At 42.2% G+C, this 16,696-nt stretch overlaps 1 protein-coding gene across 1 annotated transcript; it reads right to left on the reverse strand.

Annotated features, from left to right (window-relative positions):
* Positions 1-7,354: 7,354 nt before the first annotated feature.
* Positions 7,355-8,911, reverse strand: LOC138610861 (glial cell line-derived neurotrophic factor-like). Its single transcript, XM_069683706.1, has 2 exons — positions 8,689-8,911; positions 7,355-7,920 (listed from the first exon to the last, which is right to left on the reverse strand). Exons 1-2 carry the CDS (start codon positions 8,909-8,911, stop codon positions 7,355-7,357), a joined length of 789 nt encoding a protein of 262 aa, XP_069539807.1.
* Positions 8,912-16,696: the final 7,785 nt, after the last annotated feature.

Genomic DNA, 16,696 nt, shown 5'->3' on the forward strand with positions numbered 1-16,696 from the left:
AGTAAAGTTAAGCAGTGAAAACTGTTTGATCAGCCAAGTGGTCAGTTTAACATTTAAACAGTTTGTTACAGGTGTAAAACAGTTTGCGTTAGCTAAAAGTTATATTTAGCAGTAGTACAGCTTAGTTCAGGTTAGCTAACACTCAGGTGAGCTGTGAACGCAGTGAAAACGGTTTTGTGGTTAGCTAGCAGTTTAGTTTAGCAATTAAAACTGAACCTTTCAGGTTAGCTAACACTCAGTTGAGCTGCTGAAAAACACTAGATTCAGGTTAGCTAACATGTTAGCCGTGAAAACTGTTTTGTTGTAAGCTAGTCGGTCAGTTTAGCAGTTAAAACTGTAACTTTTAGGTTAGTTAACTAACTTCAACTGTTGGCTAAAGTTGGTTTAGGTTGGGTAACGTTGTTTAACACATGAAACAGTTGGTTCAGGTCATAGAAAAGAGAATTTTGCTCCGTGTTCACAGAGCTGTTGCTGTGCTTTTAAACATACCACTTTAACGTCATCTGTTTGCGTTACAAGAGTAGTAGACCTGTAAGACTTCTCATTTTCCTTTGGAGAGTGCTTTGTAAATTCCAGTTTGGGTTCATAGCAGCCCATTTGTGATTCATGCAGGCTTTGAAGTCATGGTGTGAAAAAGCAAAAGGGAGTGGGTTGGAGCGGTACTAAAGGAAACACTCTAAAATATCTGCCACGCGTCCTATCCAAAGCCTTTCCTCTTTCCGTGCGTGCTCCCAACTCACTCACAACAATTCAGTATTGCAGCCAATTTTGGATAATGGTTAGCAAACAGTTCAGAGCCATTAAAAAGATCCGGTTAGTTAACATAATGTAAGCAGTTAAATCAGTTGGTTCAGGTTAGCTGTAGGTCTGCTGAGTAGCTACATTGCTTTCGGTTAGTAACTTGCTCAAGGACTCCATCACTCTCTGTGCTGACTGAGCTACAACCTTTACAGAAACTCTCTCTCTCCAATTGTGAAAAACATTCCTGAAAGAGAATATAAATCTAAATTGATGACAGCCTGAATCTCTTGACAGCCAGGTTAACAGTTAAGAGTGTTAACAGACAAGAAAAGCAATTCTCAGAAAAATAAAAACGAATTAATTTGACACGCAAAAATGGTGCTGTGCTGTTTGCAATCTCTAATTTATATGCAATCCATCAGTCTATTTCCCAAGCAAGTATTTCATTTCAGTGTCTATGTTGAAAAAAAAAAAAAGGTTTTGAATACATATCTTACTGACGTCTATCCTAGCCAAGCGTGTGCTTCTGTGTCTTTGCTGGTGTCATTCAGGTTCACACCCCTTTCAAGTAAACCGTCACATCATCTCAGCTGTTCCCTCTTTGCTTGATGTAGTGTGTCACATTGGAGCGGACAGCTTCGACCCCAGCAGGGCGGCTGTCCAGTCTGTCTGTAAGCTGTTTCTTATCATTCTGCTCTAACAGCACTGACTGACATGGATGGAAAATTCAGACTTTCACTCAGTCTACAAATCTTCAGCTTCGCCTAATATGTGCAAGGAAATTCAAAACGAAAGGCTTCGAACACAAATGAACACTCAAGAGAACTAACACTATAAATATACACAACAAAATGTATTAAAGATGTAAAATGGCCCTTTCTTCTGCGACAACACACACGCACACACATTGAAGTACCACAGGTGTGAGGTTGAGCCAGAACACTGTATTGCACATTCTCAGGTTGCACTTGAATATTTAACCACCTGAGCTAACACCTCTCACACACCAACACGCAGGTGATTGTGTTACATTCACACCTTTTGCCGTTTCCCTCTGCAGCACTAAAAACTGTGTCAAAATATTGCATCCACCAAAGGCCTATTTGTGTTTGAGTCAACTGAAGTCCATAAGAATAAGGCTATGTCACAGTTATCAAAAATATCAAGCGATTGCATCATACTTGTAAGCTACAGAAAGATATCAAAGTGCTTCTTTTCTTTTGATCTCTTTTTGTTGTTTTTTCGCCACTATCACTGTCTCCGCCAAGCCCGCAAAAAAATGAAATGTAAAACCTTTTCCAGAGAAGCAGACATTTTAAAAATGTAGAGAGGATTTGCCAAATCAGATAGCTGATGCATTGTTTCGATGGTGGCGATTGTTCTTCATGTCTGGCTGATCACTGAATCACTGATATTCAATCTGCAGTTCACCATTAGTGATGACTGATAACACGCGTCTTTGTGTGTGTGTCTGATAGTGATGAGTGGGGAGCCGGAGGATGGTGGTCCAGACTGGAGGTTTGGCGTTAGGCCAGTTGAAGATGATCAGTGCAGTGCGGTTACAGCTCAGTGTTTATCCCCTCTGTTTCTGCTTTGTGTAGCAGCCAGGCCAGTGACAACACGGCTCTGTTTCTAAAGCTATGGCTCCGGGCTAGACAGGTCGCAGAATCATTTTTCTTTAGACTTTTTATAATCTATTCTAATTAAACAGAACATGAGTGCCAAAACCCCAAACATTTCTTCTGCTTATGGATATTGTTTTATGATCTTTAAAAGGTTTAGAGAATTTCAGAATAAAAGCTTTTATTTGTGTGACTATAAGAAGATCTTTGCTTCTTTTGATCTTTGAAACAGGGGGAGACAGCATCAGCGGAGTTGTCGTCATATGTCTCCAATCGGTAGCTGTATTGTTATCATCATCTGTAATGCTGCTCCTTTCTCCTCCTGCGGTTTGCCTTTACAATTGACTCGTCATATAGCCTGAGTCACACTGACAGATTTCAGAGCAGTGGCACAAAGAGCGTCTTGTGGTTTGACAGATCTCTTATGAAGAACCACAACATTTCCGACACCATGATTGCATTTCGGTTATCGTTTGTATCTTTTCTCAGGCCAGTATGGCTCAATCGTACTGAACAAGGCTCCGACCACAATTGCCTCCTCTTATAAACAGTCTGGTCGCTGATTTGAACTGAACCATGAGAATTTGAGCTGCCATGGTGAAATTTCTACAGCGTAAATCTTGAAACCATCGTGAGCACAGAGTCTGAGAGGCAAAGGAAGCTGACTGTTCTCCTGAGAGTGTGAGAGGTCAACTTTTAACAGCAGTGTCATCAGATGACAACTTAACGTGCCCTCTTTACCCCCAGTAATCACGACAAAAGGCCTTTGACTGCTCAGCTGCTCTAGCACGTCCTTGTAATAATACCCATATAGAAAAATATTCATGTAAACCTTCCACCTTATTAACATCGATATCAAGCTTTCATCTTGTTACTTTTATGAATTTACATTTTAAGCTTTGCTTTAATGCTGAACCAAGACTCGGCGGGGGTTTCATGCTTGCTTTTTAAAGGGCCAGTTCACCCATATTAAAAAATTGATTTAACAGATTTTACAAAATGATTTGATTTGCAAAGTTTTGAGATAGGCTGCACGATGCTGCGGTGGCCAGCGCTGTCGCCTCACAGCCAGGAGTGGAACCTCTCGGACGAGTTGGGCCTTCCTGTGTGGAGTTTGCGTGTTCTCCCCGTGCATACGTGGGATCCCGCCGGCTTCCTCCTGCTGTACAAAGACATACTCTTTAGGTTCTTTGGTGACTCTAAACTGCCCAAAGGTGTGAATGTGAGCGTGAAAGGTTTTCTGTCTCTATGGCTGCATTGCTACTGCAGGAATTCATGCTCAACTCGATTTGGGGTCACTGTTCATGTGTATTTTAGAATGTGACACAGGTAGGATATCAATGTGAACAGATTTAAAAAGGCACACATGCACAAAAAATAACAAAAGACGTCACGTCTGCTGACATTCATTTCCTGTAAAACATGGATGGCTCTCGAGCGTTGGGACTTTGTATGTGCATTAACTTTTGTGCAAATAAGCGCCATCTCAATCAGAGACGGGCAAAACGGACAAGAGCAGCAAGTTTCTGCCTAAATGTTTTCCAACACGCTTGGGTTGCAGTATGAGCCTTCTAGTTTCGATTGGATAGAGGCATCTCCCCAAATAACAACTAAATCTGCTATTTCGCTGTCTCTCCACTGCTGCGTGCCGTCGTCCTCCATGGTCAAGCGGAAAAAAGGAAGTCGTCTTCTTCTTCTTTAGAATCCTTCCTGGAAATGTGCATATAACCAAGACAACGAGGACCACTTCTGATTTGATTGTTCAAATACGAGTCGCATGCAGGTCGCATGTTTTGGATTAGTACCACATATTCATGCAACTATTTGCTGTTCACACTGATTCGAAAATATCAGATCTGTGTCACATAGGGGATTTGGGACACTATTAGCTGCAGTATGAATGCAGCTTATGTGTCAGCCCTGTGATTGTCTGGCGATCAGTCCAGGGTGTACCCCGCCTTTTGCCCAATGACAGCTGGGATAGGCTCCAGCCCCCCCTGCGACTCTTAACAGAAAAAGCGGTATGATGGATGGATGGAAGTTTTGAGGTACCTGCCTCTGAGATTTCTGCTTCCACATATACACAATGGAGGTGGGTGCTTTCTGGACTACTGTGGAAAAACCATAGACCTCGCTAAAAATAAGTCCTTGTGAAAACTTCCCATTGGTGTGTGTGGATGTTCCAGGGCAACAGGATGTTACACCAGGAAATTGATTTTAAATCTTCACCTCCATCAAAAATTCTATTCAACTCCATTGATTAGACATCTGTATGGTGAGACACCACAGGTTAGAATGAATATATATAATCGTGGTATTTAGACGGACCAACCCTTTGAAATTCTTAATCTAACGTTACATGTCAACACCTACAGTCCTGTCAGTATTTAGCACCTCTTTGGATCACCATCCCGTTTAACCGCTGACACGTGTGTTGTATTACACTCAGGTGGAACTTTATCCTTCATTACATGATCCTCTCACGCCACGGACAAAAGCGCAGAAGACTCATCTGACTAATGACGCTATCCTCTGACTGTCCGTTAGCGCTAATGGTTTCCTCTTTTGTGCACAACTGATAAACTTGTAGGACTCAAACATCTTCAACATTTGTGTTCTAGTTCCTTTTTAATACCAGCTCGAAACTTGTCTGACCAGCTCTTGACTGGTTCAGTCATTTTAAGAGAGATAATGAGTTGCGTGTAGAAAGAGACGGACTTGGCTATAGCACAGTTTGGCGCTCCAGTCGTTAAAGCAGACAGCACTGACTCACAGCTCAGGAGACGTGCAGAGGAAGGTCCTGTGAAATGTGAGAGAGCAGGGGCTGGATCAGATATCGACCACACACATCAGTTAAGCAAGATGTATGTTCTCTTCTCATGTTCTCCAACTTCTACGGCTTTTTCTACTCTGGATATTTGCCACCGTTTAATCATACTGTCTTCTCCTTGTCCTCCCACTTATACTTCAACTCGTAACTCCATTCCTCATTCTTCTATGTTGTAAGACTTTCTCCCCTTCCTCCCATCCTGTCACCTTCCTTTTATTCTTATACTATGTTTGTGCACTGCATTGTAGGTGTGAATACTCTGTTCTCTGCTGTGTTACAGGTCTGTTCCTGTCATTTGATAACATCAGATTCTGCTCATCCTTGCATGCGTTACAAAGGACTGAAAGGAGAGGTCCACCCCTAACGCTCTATTGTTCACACAAGGTGTCACAAATACAAAGATGAATTTATGTTACCTTTAAAGGGTCATCTTTCCCCTTAGGACCTTTTAAATCAATGTCAAGTTTATGTAATATCTGCATCAGCTTATGTAGCATGTGAGTTAAGGTAGGCAATTAATGACAACTAAACTCATCCAAAATACGGATACAATAAATCTGTTAGTAATTAGACACAGAATACATTACACTTTATATTTATAATGCATTTATTAACAATTAAATTAGACTTTTTAAAGGTGAATACCGTATAAAAATAAAGCTGTAGTTTCTGAGGATATCTGGTGTTATTATCACAGGAATTCATCCGAGAGGAGGGTGTGAACTTTCCTTCTTCTGTAACTTTTTTCACCTTAAGTTTTAAAATTATGCATTGAAATGACACTAGAATGGTTGTATACTTTAAACCATAAGACAGTGAGGAGAGTTTTCCTGTGAAGAACAACTTTAAAGGTGCGCTGTGGAGTTTCTGAGCAGAAGTTGTGCTGCAGAGCTTCCTGGTGCCATTTTCAGATATCTGAAGTTAGCGTTACCGTTAGCGACGGTAACAAGCTAAGAATCATAGCAACTCAACAATTGGGGGAAATAATACTCGGACAGCAAGCTTCTTTTTGTGACAAAAAAATGATCAAGATTACAAGAAAGCGCTTTACACCTTTAAAGGGATAGTTCGGGTTTTTTGAAGTGGTGTTGTATGAGGTGCTTATCAACAGTACGCGTATTAGATGCGTACAGTAGATGACGGCCCCTGTAAGTAGAAGTCGGCCGCAGTTCCTACACAGAAGCTAAGCTAATGCAGACGGGGTCAGGAGTACCACATACTTTAGCCACTTTAAGAATTCATACATTTAAACAAACATTTTAGTTTAAGTGTGCGCTGTATTTTAGTCACCGCTTCCCTTTGACGTCAGACCGCCCTTTACCTATGTCTTACTCTGCACAACGGCCCTGTATACCTACGCATCAGATCAGCTGTTCAGGTCAGCAGTTTGTAAAAGAGACAACAAATACAATGTTATGGAAACAACGAGATGTGATCAGTGCCTCATACAACCCCACTTCAAAAAAGACCTAACTATCCCTTTAAGGTATAACTGAAGAATTTAAAGGTATCCTTCGGGGGTTACGACCACTAGCAGCACTGTTAAGGGGGCATGTTTTTAAGGGTGGGTCCTGATGTTGATAAATGGCGCATGCACACAAGGCTTCAGTACACACAAAATTGGTTTGGTGAGAAACTCTAAATGCACCTATAACTCCACAGGACACCTTTTGCAAAGTAAAGCACTCAGTCTTTTACAGCTTTCATATGGAAACAAGTCATAAAGTTAGTTGATTTAAACCTTTGGCACACTCTGAGATATCACATCACAGTAATAAATAAAGTTTATTCCTTTTATAAAAACAAAATAAATATGAATAAGTTAATAAATTCAAGATTTTATAAATACATTTCATGTGTGTAGAATGTGTGGGCTCTACAGTAGAGTAGTAGAGTGAGTCTCATTATTCCAATGACAGAACACATTAGCACTGTGAGGTGTAAGGACAGAGAAGAACATGGGATCATTATGAGTAGCTTTGGGGTAAAAACTGTATTGAAACCACCTCCTGGTCTTATTCACTCATTTACTGATGGACTCTAGTCGGTCACGGCCTCACACATAAAGCCAGAGAGTTTCCTGGTAGTGAGAAAAATCTGAAGACAAAACACTCTACGTCTAGGTTGGATTGAATGTAAAAGCACACAAAGCTCACGCTCTCTACACACAACCACATTTCCTGGCAGAGTGCTTCCTCACGGTGTGGTAGACCAGGTTATCGTCCAGAAACGAGAGGTCGTCGTCAAACGCTATTGGCCGGCAGCAGGCCTGAGGGGGCGTGTCTTTGGTAGGAAGCCTCCTGTTGTGAGCGAGGTTGTAAAGGATTTTGTCGTAGTTCGTCTCAGACTTCCTGCAGGGTCCCGAGCAGTACCTGAATATCATCTCCTCGCTGGAGCGGTAGCCCAGACCGAGGTCCGACACATTGAGGTGGATCTGTTTGAGCGCACAGCCCTGCCGTCGTCCATTTGCTTTCCCTCCCCTGACCTTCCTCCCCGTCTCCCCCGCTGTAGCCCCAGCTCTTCCTCTCTGCTGGCTCGCCCCTTTCTTCCTCTCCCTCCTGAGTCGAGTCCTGCTGCTCAAGTCTTCTTTGGAAGGGGAGAGGGTGGTGGACGAGGAGGTAGATGAGGACACGGTGGAGGAAGAGGAGCGGCGTATCCGACTGATGGTCACTTTGATGAAGTCCACCACGTCTTCAAACTCCTCCTGTGGGGGCTCCTCCATGCTGTCTGAAACACATTAAGAGAAACGGCACTGTAACATTGACATATCATATTGGCCAGCACATATTGTTTCACTTTACCACCTCAAACTGACTACTGGACCATGAGCTGTTATGTCACATATGTGGAAATAGTACATTGTTTTTTCTCTGCAGAGGAATTCCATTTGGACTGATTCATCCAAGTTACAAATGGATCCCATTCTTATTCATGCAACAGACAGCGGTATGTTTGAGAGGACTTGTCTCTTTAAAGTAACAGCAGCAACTATGTAGCCTTGTTGAACATAAGCTGGAGATATTAACATTTATTGTATACAAGTTTCTCAGTCAATAGGATTTGGTAACACTGCAAGATTTAGTTAGTCAGGCAAAACAAGAACTTTGACTTTGCTCCACAAATGTTTTAATTCACATTATAACATTTTATAATCTAAACAAGGATTCGATAAGCTAAGAAATAATTAGATTATTGATAATAACAAATAATCCTGAATTGACAACCATCATTTCTGACAGATATGGATGTTGTACAATGTTGGAAAGGTACGAAGAAATGTGACAGGCCTTATAAGCTTAGAGGAGACTTCACAGCAAATGGTTTTATAACTAAATTATGCACATCAAAATATGTCCATTTAGATTTAGTCAAAACATTCTATATTTTCTGAACTAGCAAAAGAAATTAAAGCAAGCATGTTCATTAGACTGCAAATGACTAAAGGAGGTTATTTTTGGCACGTAAGACGCTCCATACAAAACCGCGGGCTCTTACATTCTCCTCCAGCAAACGTCTCTTCCCAGTCCGCTGTATCCGCCTGAGCGCGACTGATGCCCGGGGAAGTGACTGACAGGCGGATCCGAACCGGCGGGAGCTCCAGGGGACCCTCGGCGGCGCGCCCTCTCCTCTTGCTGGACTTGGAGCGGAGCAGCGAGCTGGCGTGCACGGCGGCAGTCAGCAGTATCAAACAAGTGGTCAGGCTATCCCATAACTTCATTGTCCACTTCAGTCCGGCAGAAGGACATGGCGCGATGCAGAATCAACAAGTATCATCTGGCAGACGCAATAGAAGGCATACTGGAGACGTTTAATAGTTTGGAAGAAGAAGGTGGGGCGCTGTCATCACCTCGGGTTTCTGCCACTGAAAAGGGTCAAGATCGGTGTAGTGTTGCCTGCGTACCGTTAACTGAACGTTAGCACTCGCGTGCCAGCTGGCAAACGCTATGCAGCGTGGCGCAACATCCAAGGAGGCAGCAAAGCAAAGGCAGACGCGCAAAAAACAAAGCCAAGACCTTCCTCTGAAGTTCTGACGGATCCTACGACGCCTGAAAGGCCAAATAACTCCCAGTTTAGCGTCCTTCACCAGGTTTACATTCAGTGCACACAATCAGTGACTCCTGTTCATCCCGTTTGAACCATCAAACCTGACTGAGCCGTTAGCAGAGGTCTAACAGGAGAGATGGGGAGTGGTAGTGACGTCTAAAGGACCATCCTCTGCTCCTTCCTGTCTCCACCCATGCAGACTACACACACAGAGAGAGATGGAGCCCAAATGAATGATTGAACTCCAGGTCCAGAGCTGGTGAGGGTGGAGGAGTCATGTTATGAGAGAGGCTCAGTGTGTGTACTCAGATGGCTGAGAGGGAGAGAGAAGTTTCACACTTTCCACTAACAACACTCCTCGCTCCCCATCCTTTTCAAGTGCGGTTCATATCAGATGGGAAACATGTTTCTAATCAGCCAGTCAAAACAGATTGAATAGACTCAATAGATTGTGTTGCTACTTATAACTGTGAAATGTAGCTGCACTGCTGTGATGAGCAGATGACGTTTATCATCAGGGGGGTTTGCGTTGGTATCCATTACAGGAGCTGGATGTTTCTGCCAGTGGAAAACATTATTTTGGTTGCATAATCTGAGGTGTAAATCACTTTAATTAAATTTATTTTGGCGCAGCTTTAAGGCCTCATGTCCAGATCCTCTGGCTCCAGAGGTTTTTTCTTTCCTCGACTTTCCTCGTACATCATGTAAATATTTATAGACTTTTATTGAGTAATACTTAAATGTTGAACAAAGTTTGTGTATTAAATGGCACATAATATATTTCTGAGACACACAACAGATTGCATTTACTCCTCATGTGTCTTGTAGCTGATCCATAAGACAACTGCAATCAGGGTTTAGAAGCAGAGACTGTGAACCAGCACTAATGAGTCAGAAAGAAATTGTTGCTTCAGTGAATTTACATCAATGGGACCGTAAAGTAAATTCTGTCTCTCTAATAATTTTTTCAAACGTTGGAACTCAAATGTGGGCCAATCTGTTTCATGATTGAAACCAGAGTGCAGATGAGCAGAAAGTGATCTGAGGCCTTTATGTGCCTGCATGCGTGTCGAGCGCTCTCCTTCCAAGAGCAGTTAAAAGTTGTTTATTTCACTTTAGTCTGCGCCACAGGACGACTAACTGCGCTCACACAGCTGTAGTGTTTTAGGACTTTTTGTTCAGGGAAAGCAGAACAAATAGCGTATATCTATGATAATGTATAACACGTGAAAGTATGTGAGTATAAGTCCACATGGAATAAGAAGCAATTCAGAGAGATATGGAGGGAACAAAGCAGACACTATAGCATCACTGCACTCACTTATGCGTTTAAGTCTTTTCTACAAGCAGATTTAATGCATTTAATTTGATCAGTGCTGGTCTTATGGCACCAGGATCGAGTGTGTTCGGATTTTTTCCAACAAGGACTCGAGTTACAACTTCTGAGAGACATTCAATCTCCTGTCTTTACTTTGTATTGTTCAATGAAACGTCTTTTAAGAAGATCTCGTGCTCAATAAGGATAAAATGCACCACTGTTCTGCTGATCTATTTCAGGAAGAACAGATTTCTTTCTGCTCTCTCTGGCAGAAGTGAAAAAGCTGTTTCCTCTGAGGTAGTTAAATTTACAGGGCTGATGTGAAACACATACTGTATCTGTATGCATGTGTACAGTGTATGCAAATGTGTAAACATGCACAGCTATGCACCCTTGAAGTGTAATGTTTCATGATGAATCATGATCATGTCAGTGCGAGCACACATGTTTGTCTCGTTGTATTGTCATAGCTTCGCTCCGCAGAACATGCAAAAGCCATTTGAGCATCCAAATACGCTCCAAAGATTTATCATGCAGAATAACAGTCGTCTTCCGCTCGTGTTTTCAGATGTAACCCTACTAATCCCTCAGTAAGGCTTCCCTTTCCACTCACTCTCTCACTGAGCTCTATGGAAATACCTCATCCTCTAGCAATTACACTCCTGCATGCAGCAAATACACCAAACAGATGTCCACTTCCCTCTTTGCAAGGCATGAGGGCTAATCTGAGGCTGATCTGAACCTGTCAGGGGCTCACTTTGACATTCATGAAATGGGCTAATTGCACAGGTCATTTCACCCGTCATTATCGGCCAACATGAAACTGCAGCCCCGCGACGTCCTGTGGGAGGGAGGAGCTGACAGCTGGAATGGACGTCTGATTTGGGACGTCGCTGCCGGTGTTGTAATTAGCAGAAAAAAAGAATATCCTGACTCTCCACACCGACAGGGAGATCTGTGATAATGTCAGTGCTGTTTTCTACATTTACACGTTTACACCTTACACAGGACGAGATGCTTGTTTTTCGCTGAGCCTGAGGCTTGATCTTAAGATCTGCATGATGAATTGGCACCATTTTTATTCATATTTCCAGATGATGTATCCTTTGGTGATCCTCTCTTTTCATCAGCCACCATCATGAGTTTCACATTTGTGTTTTTGAATGAAATGTCTTAAAAACTTTTGGCCCCATTGCCATGAATTTGGATCCATCATGTCTCTCGCCCAGACTGAATTGTCATAACTTTTGTAATTTTTTAACTTGCACCACTATGGGGGTCAAAATAGTCATTTTCAATACTCATTTTATGACATCATACCTGAAAAAGTAATTACAGTCCCCCTCAGCTTTTTCAGTTTTGTGCTGACTGGCAAATGCTTCCATGCTACCTAACGGTGCACATATAGCTGCAAAACATCAGCAACCAGTGGAGCCTCACAGAGCTGCTAGCATTACTGTAGTCTTCTTTTTCTTATGTACAACAACTAGCTTGTAAATTTCCCTTTGCTATTGCAGGGATTATAGCTCAGGGACAAGGAAACTAATCTGCCCTCAAAGTGAACTTTAAGCACGGTGAGTTCAGTTCACTTTGGATTCACGCATTTCAGAAGAGTTTGCATTTGGCAGCTGTGGCTCAGTGGTAGAGTCGTTTGGGGGTTCGATCCTTGTCCTTGGGCAGGACACTGAACCAGAATTGCTCCTATGTCCATTTGAATGTCCATAGATCCTGATTTGAGATTGGCACAGAGCCTTTGCCATCAGTGTGTGAAAGGGTGAATGTGGTCGAAAGACTAGAAAAGTGCTACATAAGTACATTTACTGTTTTAGATATACGTACATCAAATTGACATTTAGAAATAGAAGTTGTTTAAAATAAGAAAATCACAGTTATAAGCAAACAACAAAACTCTAACCTGGATGTTCTTTAACATTGTGCGTGTAGTAGTAGACATACACCTTTTTAGAGGAAAAGTTTGTTGAACCAAAACAGTGAAGAACCGTTCTTAACTCGATTTGGCTGCAAATAAAAGATGCACTCAGAGAAGCTGATGATTATATTACAATTCATAGATGTGGATGGTTAAAGGAGCATTGAAGTCATGGTAAATATCAGCTCCTCTGGGAGCTGCTTTGCTGCTCAGACAGTAATTCACACCACATGTCCTGTAGTGCTGCTGGAGCCTCGGGGTGAGAGTGATCAGACTCTGTGAGCTGTTAGAGAGGATGATGTCGACTGAGCTGTGAGTCAGCTCTGAAATGTGAACTTGGGGTCAATAACTGTTATGACGTTTAAACAAACAGACTGTTAACTCCATGTTTGTCTCCAGCTTGGTAATTAGTCTGACATGATTGACCACTAGATGGCAGTGTTTGCCTAAATGTCTGAGTTTAGTTGATGAACTTCAGCGGAAGATTACATGAAGTGATTTCGAATGCACTAACACACGTGTATGCAGGACTTTAATGCTGCCACTAGTGGGCACTGTTTACCACTGTTATTATGTGTTACAGAGCTCCTCAGTGGATATATGACCTGAATGTAACATTTCTTTATTTCTTGTTTAAATACTAACATGACTTAATGTCTTAACTGAACCCTGAAAACATGTCATATGTTTCATTATTAAATTAAATGTAGTAATAACATAAAAATGTATCAAATATCTTAACACAAGAGGTCACACAAATGTGCAGAGAAGGACAAAACTGCTGGGGCAAATCAAGACTGAAATCAGTGTGTTGTGAAATCTTTGATGGTCTTTCATGTGTGGTGAGAAAAAGCTAATTAGTTTCCCCCCAACACAACATTAGAAAAAACATGTCACATGCCCTTGACTGCAGGCTGTTGTTTTTCTATTTAAGGGGAAATAATTTTCTAAACCACCAGTCTGATTTATTAATTTGCTTGTTTTTTGATGAATTAAAGGTAACAGATAATTCCTTTACTCGGATGAGGCTATCATGGAAGCTAACCTGTGTTGGTTTGAAGGATTTCTTTAAGGTTAAAATCAAAACAGTATAGATATAGATGGACCGAGTGTAGTGGATAGTGTGTTTGTCCACTAGATGGAACCAGTGAGTTCACACTCAAGTACTCAAGTGACTGTCACCGTGTCACCACTTCATCTCTTTAAACCTTTGAGCAATAATCATCTCTGGTCGTAACACTATCACGGTCCATAAAAGTTCTCCTCAGTGAGCTGCTCGGTGTGTTCTCTGTCCAGGCTGCTGATCTGACTTTTTCTAAGTTAAATCCAAACAGGAAGTTCTGGTATCATTTTTGTATCCTCTAATAGAGACCTGCAAGTCAACTGAACTTGATTGACTTTATCGATGTTTATATAAAAAATCACTTTAATCAAAACAGGGAAATACCGTAATACAAATTGAATGTAGGTGTAACATATGACACCCTATAATAGAAAGGTGTAACATATGACACGGTAGGTGTAACATATGACACCCTATGACACCTTCTTGAAGCCTTTATTTTTCCGGTTTGTCACAAGCCCCAGCAGAAGAATCCTGATCCTGGGTACAATTTTAAAGGAGTTTCAACAGCTAGTTGATAACTTAACCACATATTTGAAATCCACAAGTAAAATCCTAGTAGAGTGTAAAATTAAAAAAAGTGAGACCAGATCAAATGAAAAGTTTTACACTGAGTTACATTTTACGAGGGGTGGCTGTGGCTCAGTGGAAGAGAGTCATCGCCCATTTAGAAGATTCGATCCCCAGCTCCTGCAGTCTACTTGTCCAAGTGTCCTTGGTCAATATGCTGAACTCCAAATTGCTCCCGAAGGCGTAGCCATCGACGTATGGATGGTTAAATCCTGATTGGAGATTGGCACTTTGCATAGCAGCCTCTGCCATCAGTGTATGCATGTGTGTGTGAAAGAGTGAATGTGACATGTTAAAGAGCTTTGAGTGCTATTTAACTGCAGTCATTTACCATTTATGACTGTAACTGTAAACTGTTAAAGAATGAAAAGGTGTCTTGCGTGTCCTGTCGAAAATATAACCAACGACAAAATCAATGTGGATGTAGTGGGTTTATCTCGGCTCTTCTTTTTCTCTTCAGATGATATTTTACTCTCCTCTCTCTGCCGTGTCTGACTGTAGAGGACTCTGCAGAGGTGCACCGCTCCAGCTGTTTGTGAAATATTTTCTTTCATGATTGCTTCATGATAGCGGCTGAAGATCACAGTTTGACTCTGCTGTTAACACGAGTGGCACATGTGGATGTGGAGAGAGAGATGAAGCAGGTGGAATAGAAATCCTCGGCGTACCTCCTCATCATGCAGTCGCACTGATATCGTGTGGTTCTGAACGGCTCTGATGATGATTGGTGCTGTGATATTCTCTAAGTGAGTTGTTACAGAGAGCTATTACAGAAGCTGTTATGAGATGGATTTCAGACTAGTAAGAACAAAATAATCACTGAAGAAATGGATGTCAATATTTTGTTAAATGCAGTGAACTCTTCAGACGTCAGACGTGTGGGCAGCTGCTGTGTGGTCTCTGACGTTAGGCATGAAGGGTAGATCTTTGTCTCTACTTGTTGCCTGTTCTTCATGTACGTTTTTAAATATTCACTTTTTTTTTTGTTTAAAAGGATTGTGTCAGGAACTTCTGGTCCCTTTAACATTTGTTTAGTTAAAAAAAACAACATCCCAGGATGCATTGGGAGACGTCATCAGTGTTTCCAGAGGTCAGCGACCCAGCCAGGGTTGATCAGGCCCTGGCTTATGTCCCAGCAGCATTGACCCACGGTTTGGACCTTCTGATCTTAAACAACCTGGATGCCCTCTCTGCAGCCTGGTGGACTTCATGGCTCACCTTTTAGCAGCTCCTGTGGTGTAAACCTTGCACGATGAATGACCAGCAAAGCCTCTCCATCCCACCTCGACGGGCTCGCAGCGAGCCTTCCGGCATCTCCTTCGACGCTGCTCACCCAGCTCCTAGTCCTTAGGCCACTTGCGCTCATTAGCCTCTCCTTCCATGCGGCCCTCATAGGGCGACTGTCCGCTCTATTAGGAGCACCTGCTCGGAAGTGGCGGATGTTAGCACCACATCTGGCCTCAATGAAGTTGGTGTATTGGGTCTGGAAGCTTGAGCTGCCGGCCCAAGTCTACTCGTAGCTCTCAATCGAACGCTGATGAAAGCAGACTGCTGATGTCGTCTGTGGCTGCACTCCAGGGATGAAAAAGGCGATGTTCCTCTGACTGTGGACGTGCTTGTTGTTGGCCACAGCTTTAGAGATGGCCTCTGCCACTGATCTGAGCGCCCCGTCTTGTCGCCAACTGTAGCGGCCCTTTCCGTGGGCTGTAGGGCATCGACTCAGGATGTGCTCCAGTGAACCCTTTCTGGGGAAGAGAGGGCATGCTGGAGACTCGCTCTTGATCTTACACAGCTTGGACCATGAACTTGATAAATGACCTGCAACATGCATTTGTTATTTCTGCACTGCAACTTGTTGTTACTAATCTTCCCACATATGCTGATTCCTTAATAGCGATCCTGCAAATTTGTTGATCTAGCTGCAATCCATTGATTGTAAAAAATAAGGTTGCTGCTTGTAAAATAACAATAGGTGGATTATGATGAACAGGGGGTATGAGCTTTGCTACTGCACACATAGAGACATCAAAATGACTCTAATGAACATGTTTCACTGGAGAGCACTCTGCAGGAGGTGGTTTTGCGTGTTGCAGACCTTAAAGATTTTTCTTTTTCTATGTGTACTTTGAAAGACTTTGAGTAGCTGACAGCTTGGGCCAGGGTAAAAATGTTGGATCAGAATTAGATAAAAGGATTTTCAAATTATTCTGTACAAATTGATGGCTGTGCTGCGGTAATTGCTGGATTTTACATTTTGTATGAAGGGAGAATATGTCTGGCTCTGGAAATTAAGTTTAAGTAGATGAACAGGAGGCTGAAAATGAACAAATGAACCTGGTTCCCAGCTCCTCGTTAGGTTTTTTCTGCAATAGTACCTATCATATACTTAATTTAATACAGTGAAATATGTTCAATATGTTGCCCTGCAGAGAAAAACTTTGGTGCAAATTACAGTGCACAGCACTGCTGATTCGTGCGGGACATTTAATGGATAAAACCGCATTTTCCCAAATAAACC

This window comes from Semicossyphus pulcher, unplaced genomic scaffold (genome assembly GCF_022749685.1).
Source record: "Semicossyphus pulcher isolate SPU_LCO1_2020_fin unplaced genomic scaffold, fSemPul1.0.p SCAF_6, whole genome shotgun sequence".
NCBI classification, from domain to species: Eukaryota; Metazoa; Chordata; class Actinopteri; order Labriformes; family Labridae; genus Semicossyphus; species Semicossyphus pulcher.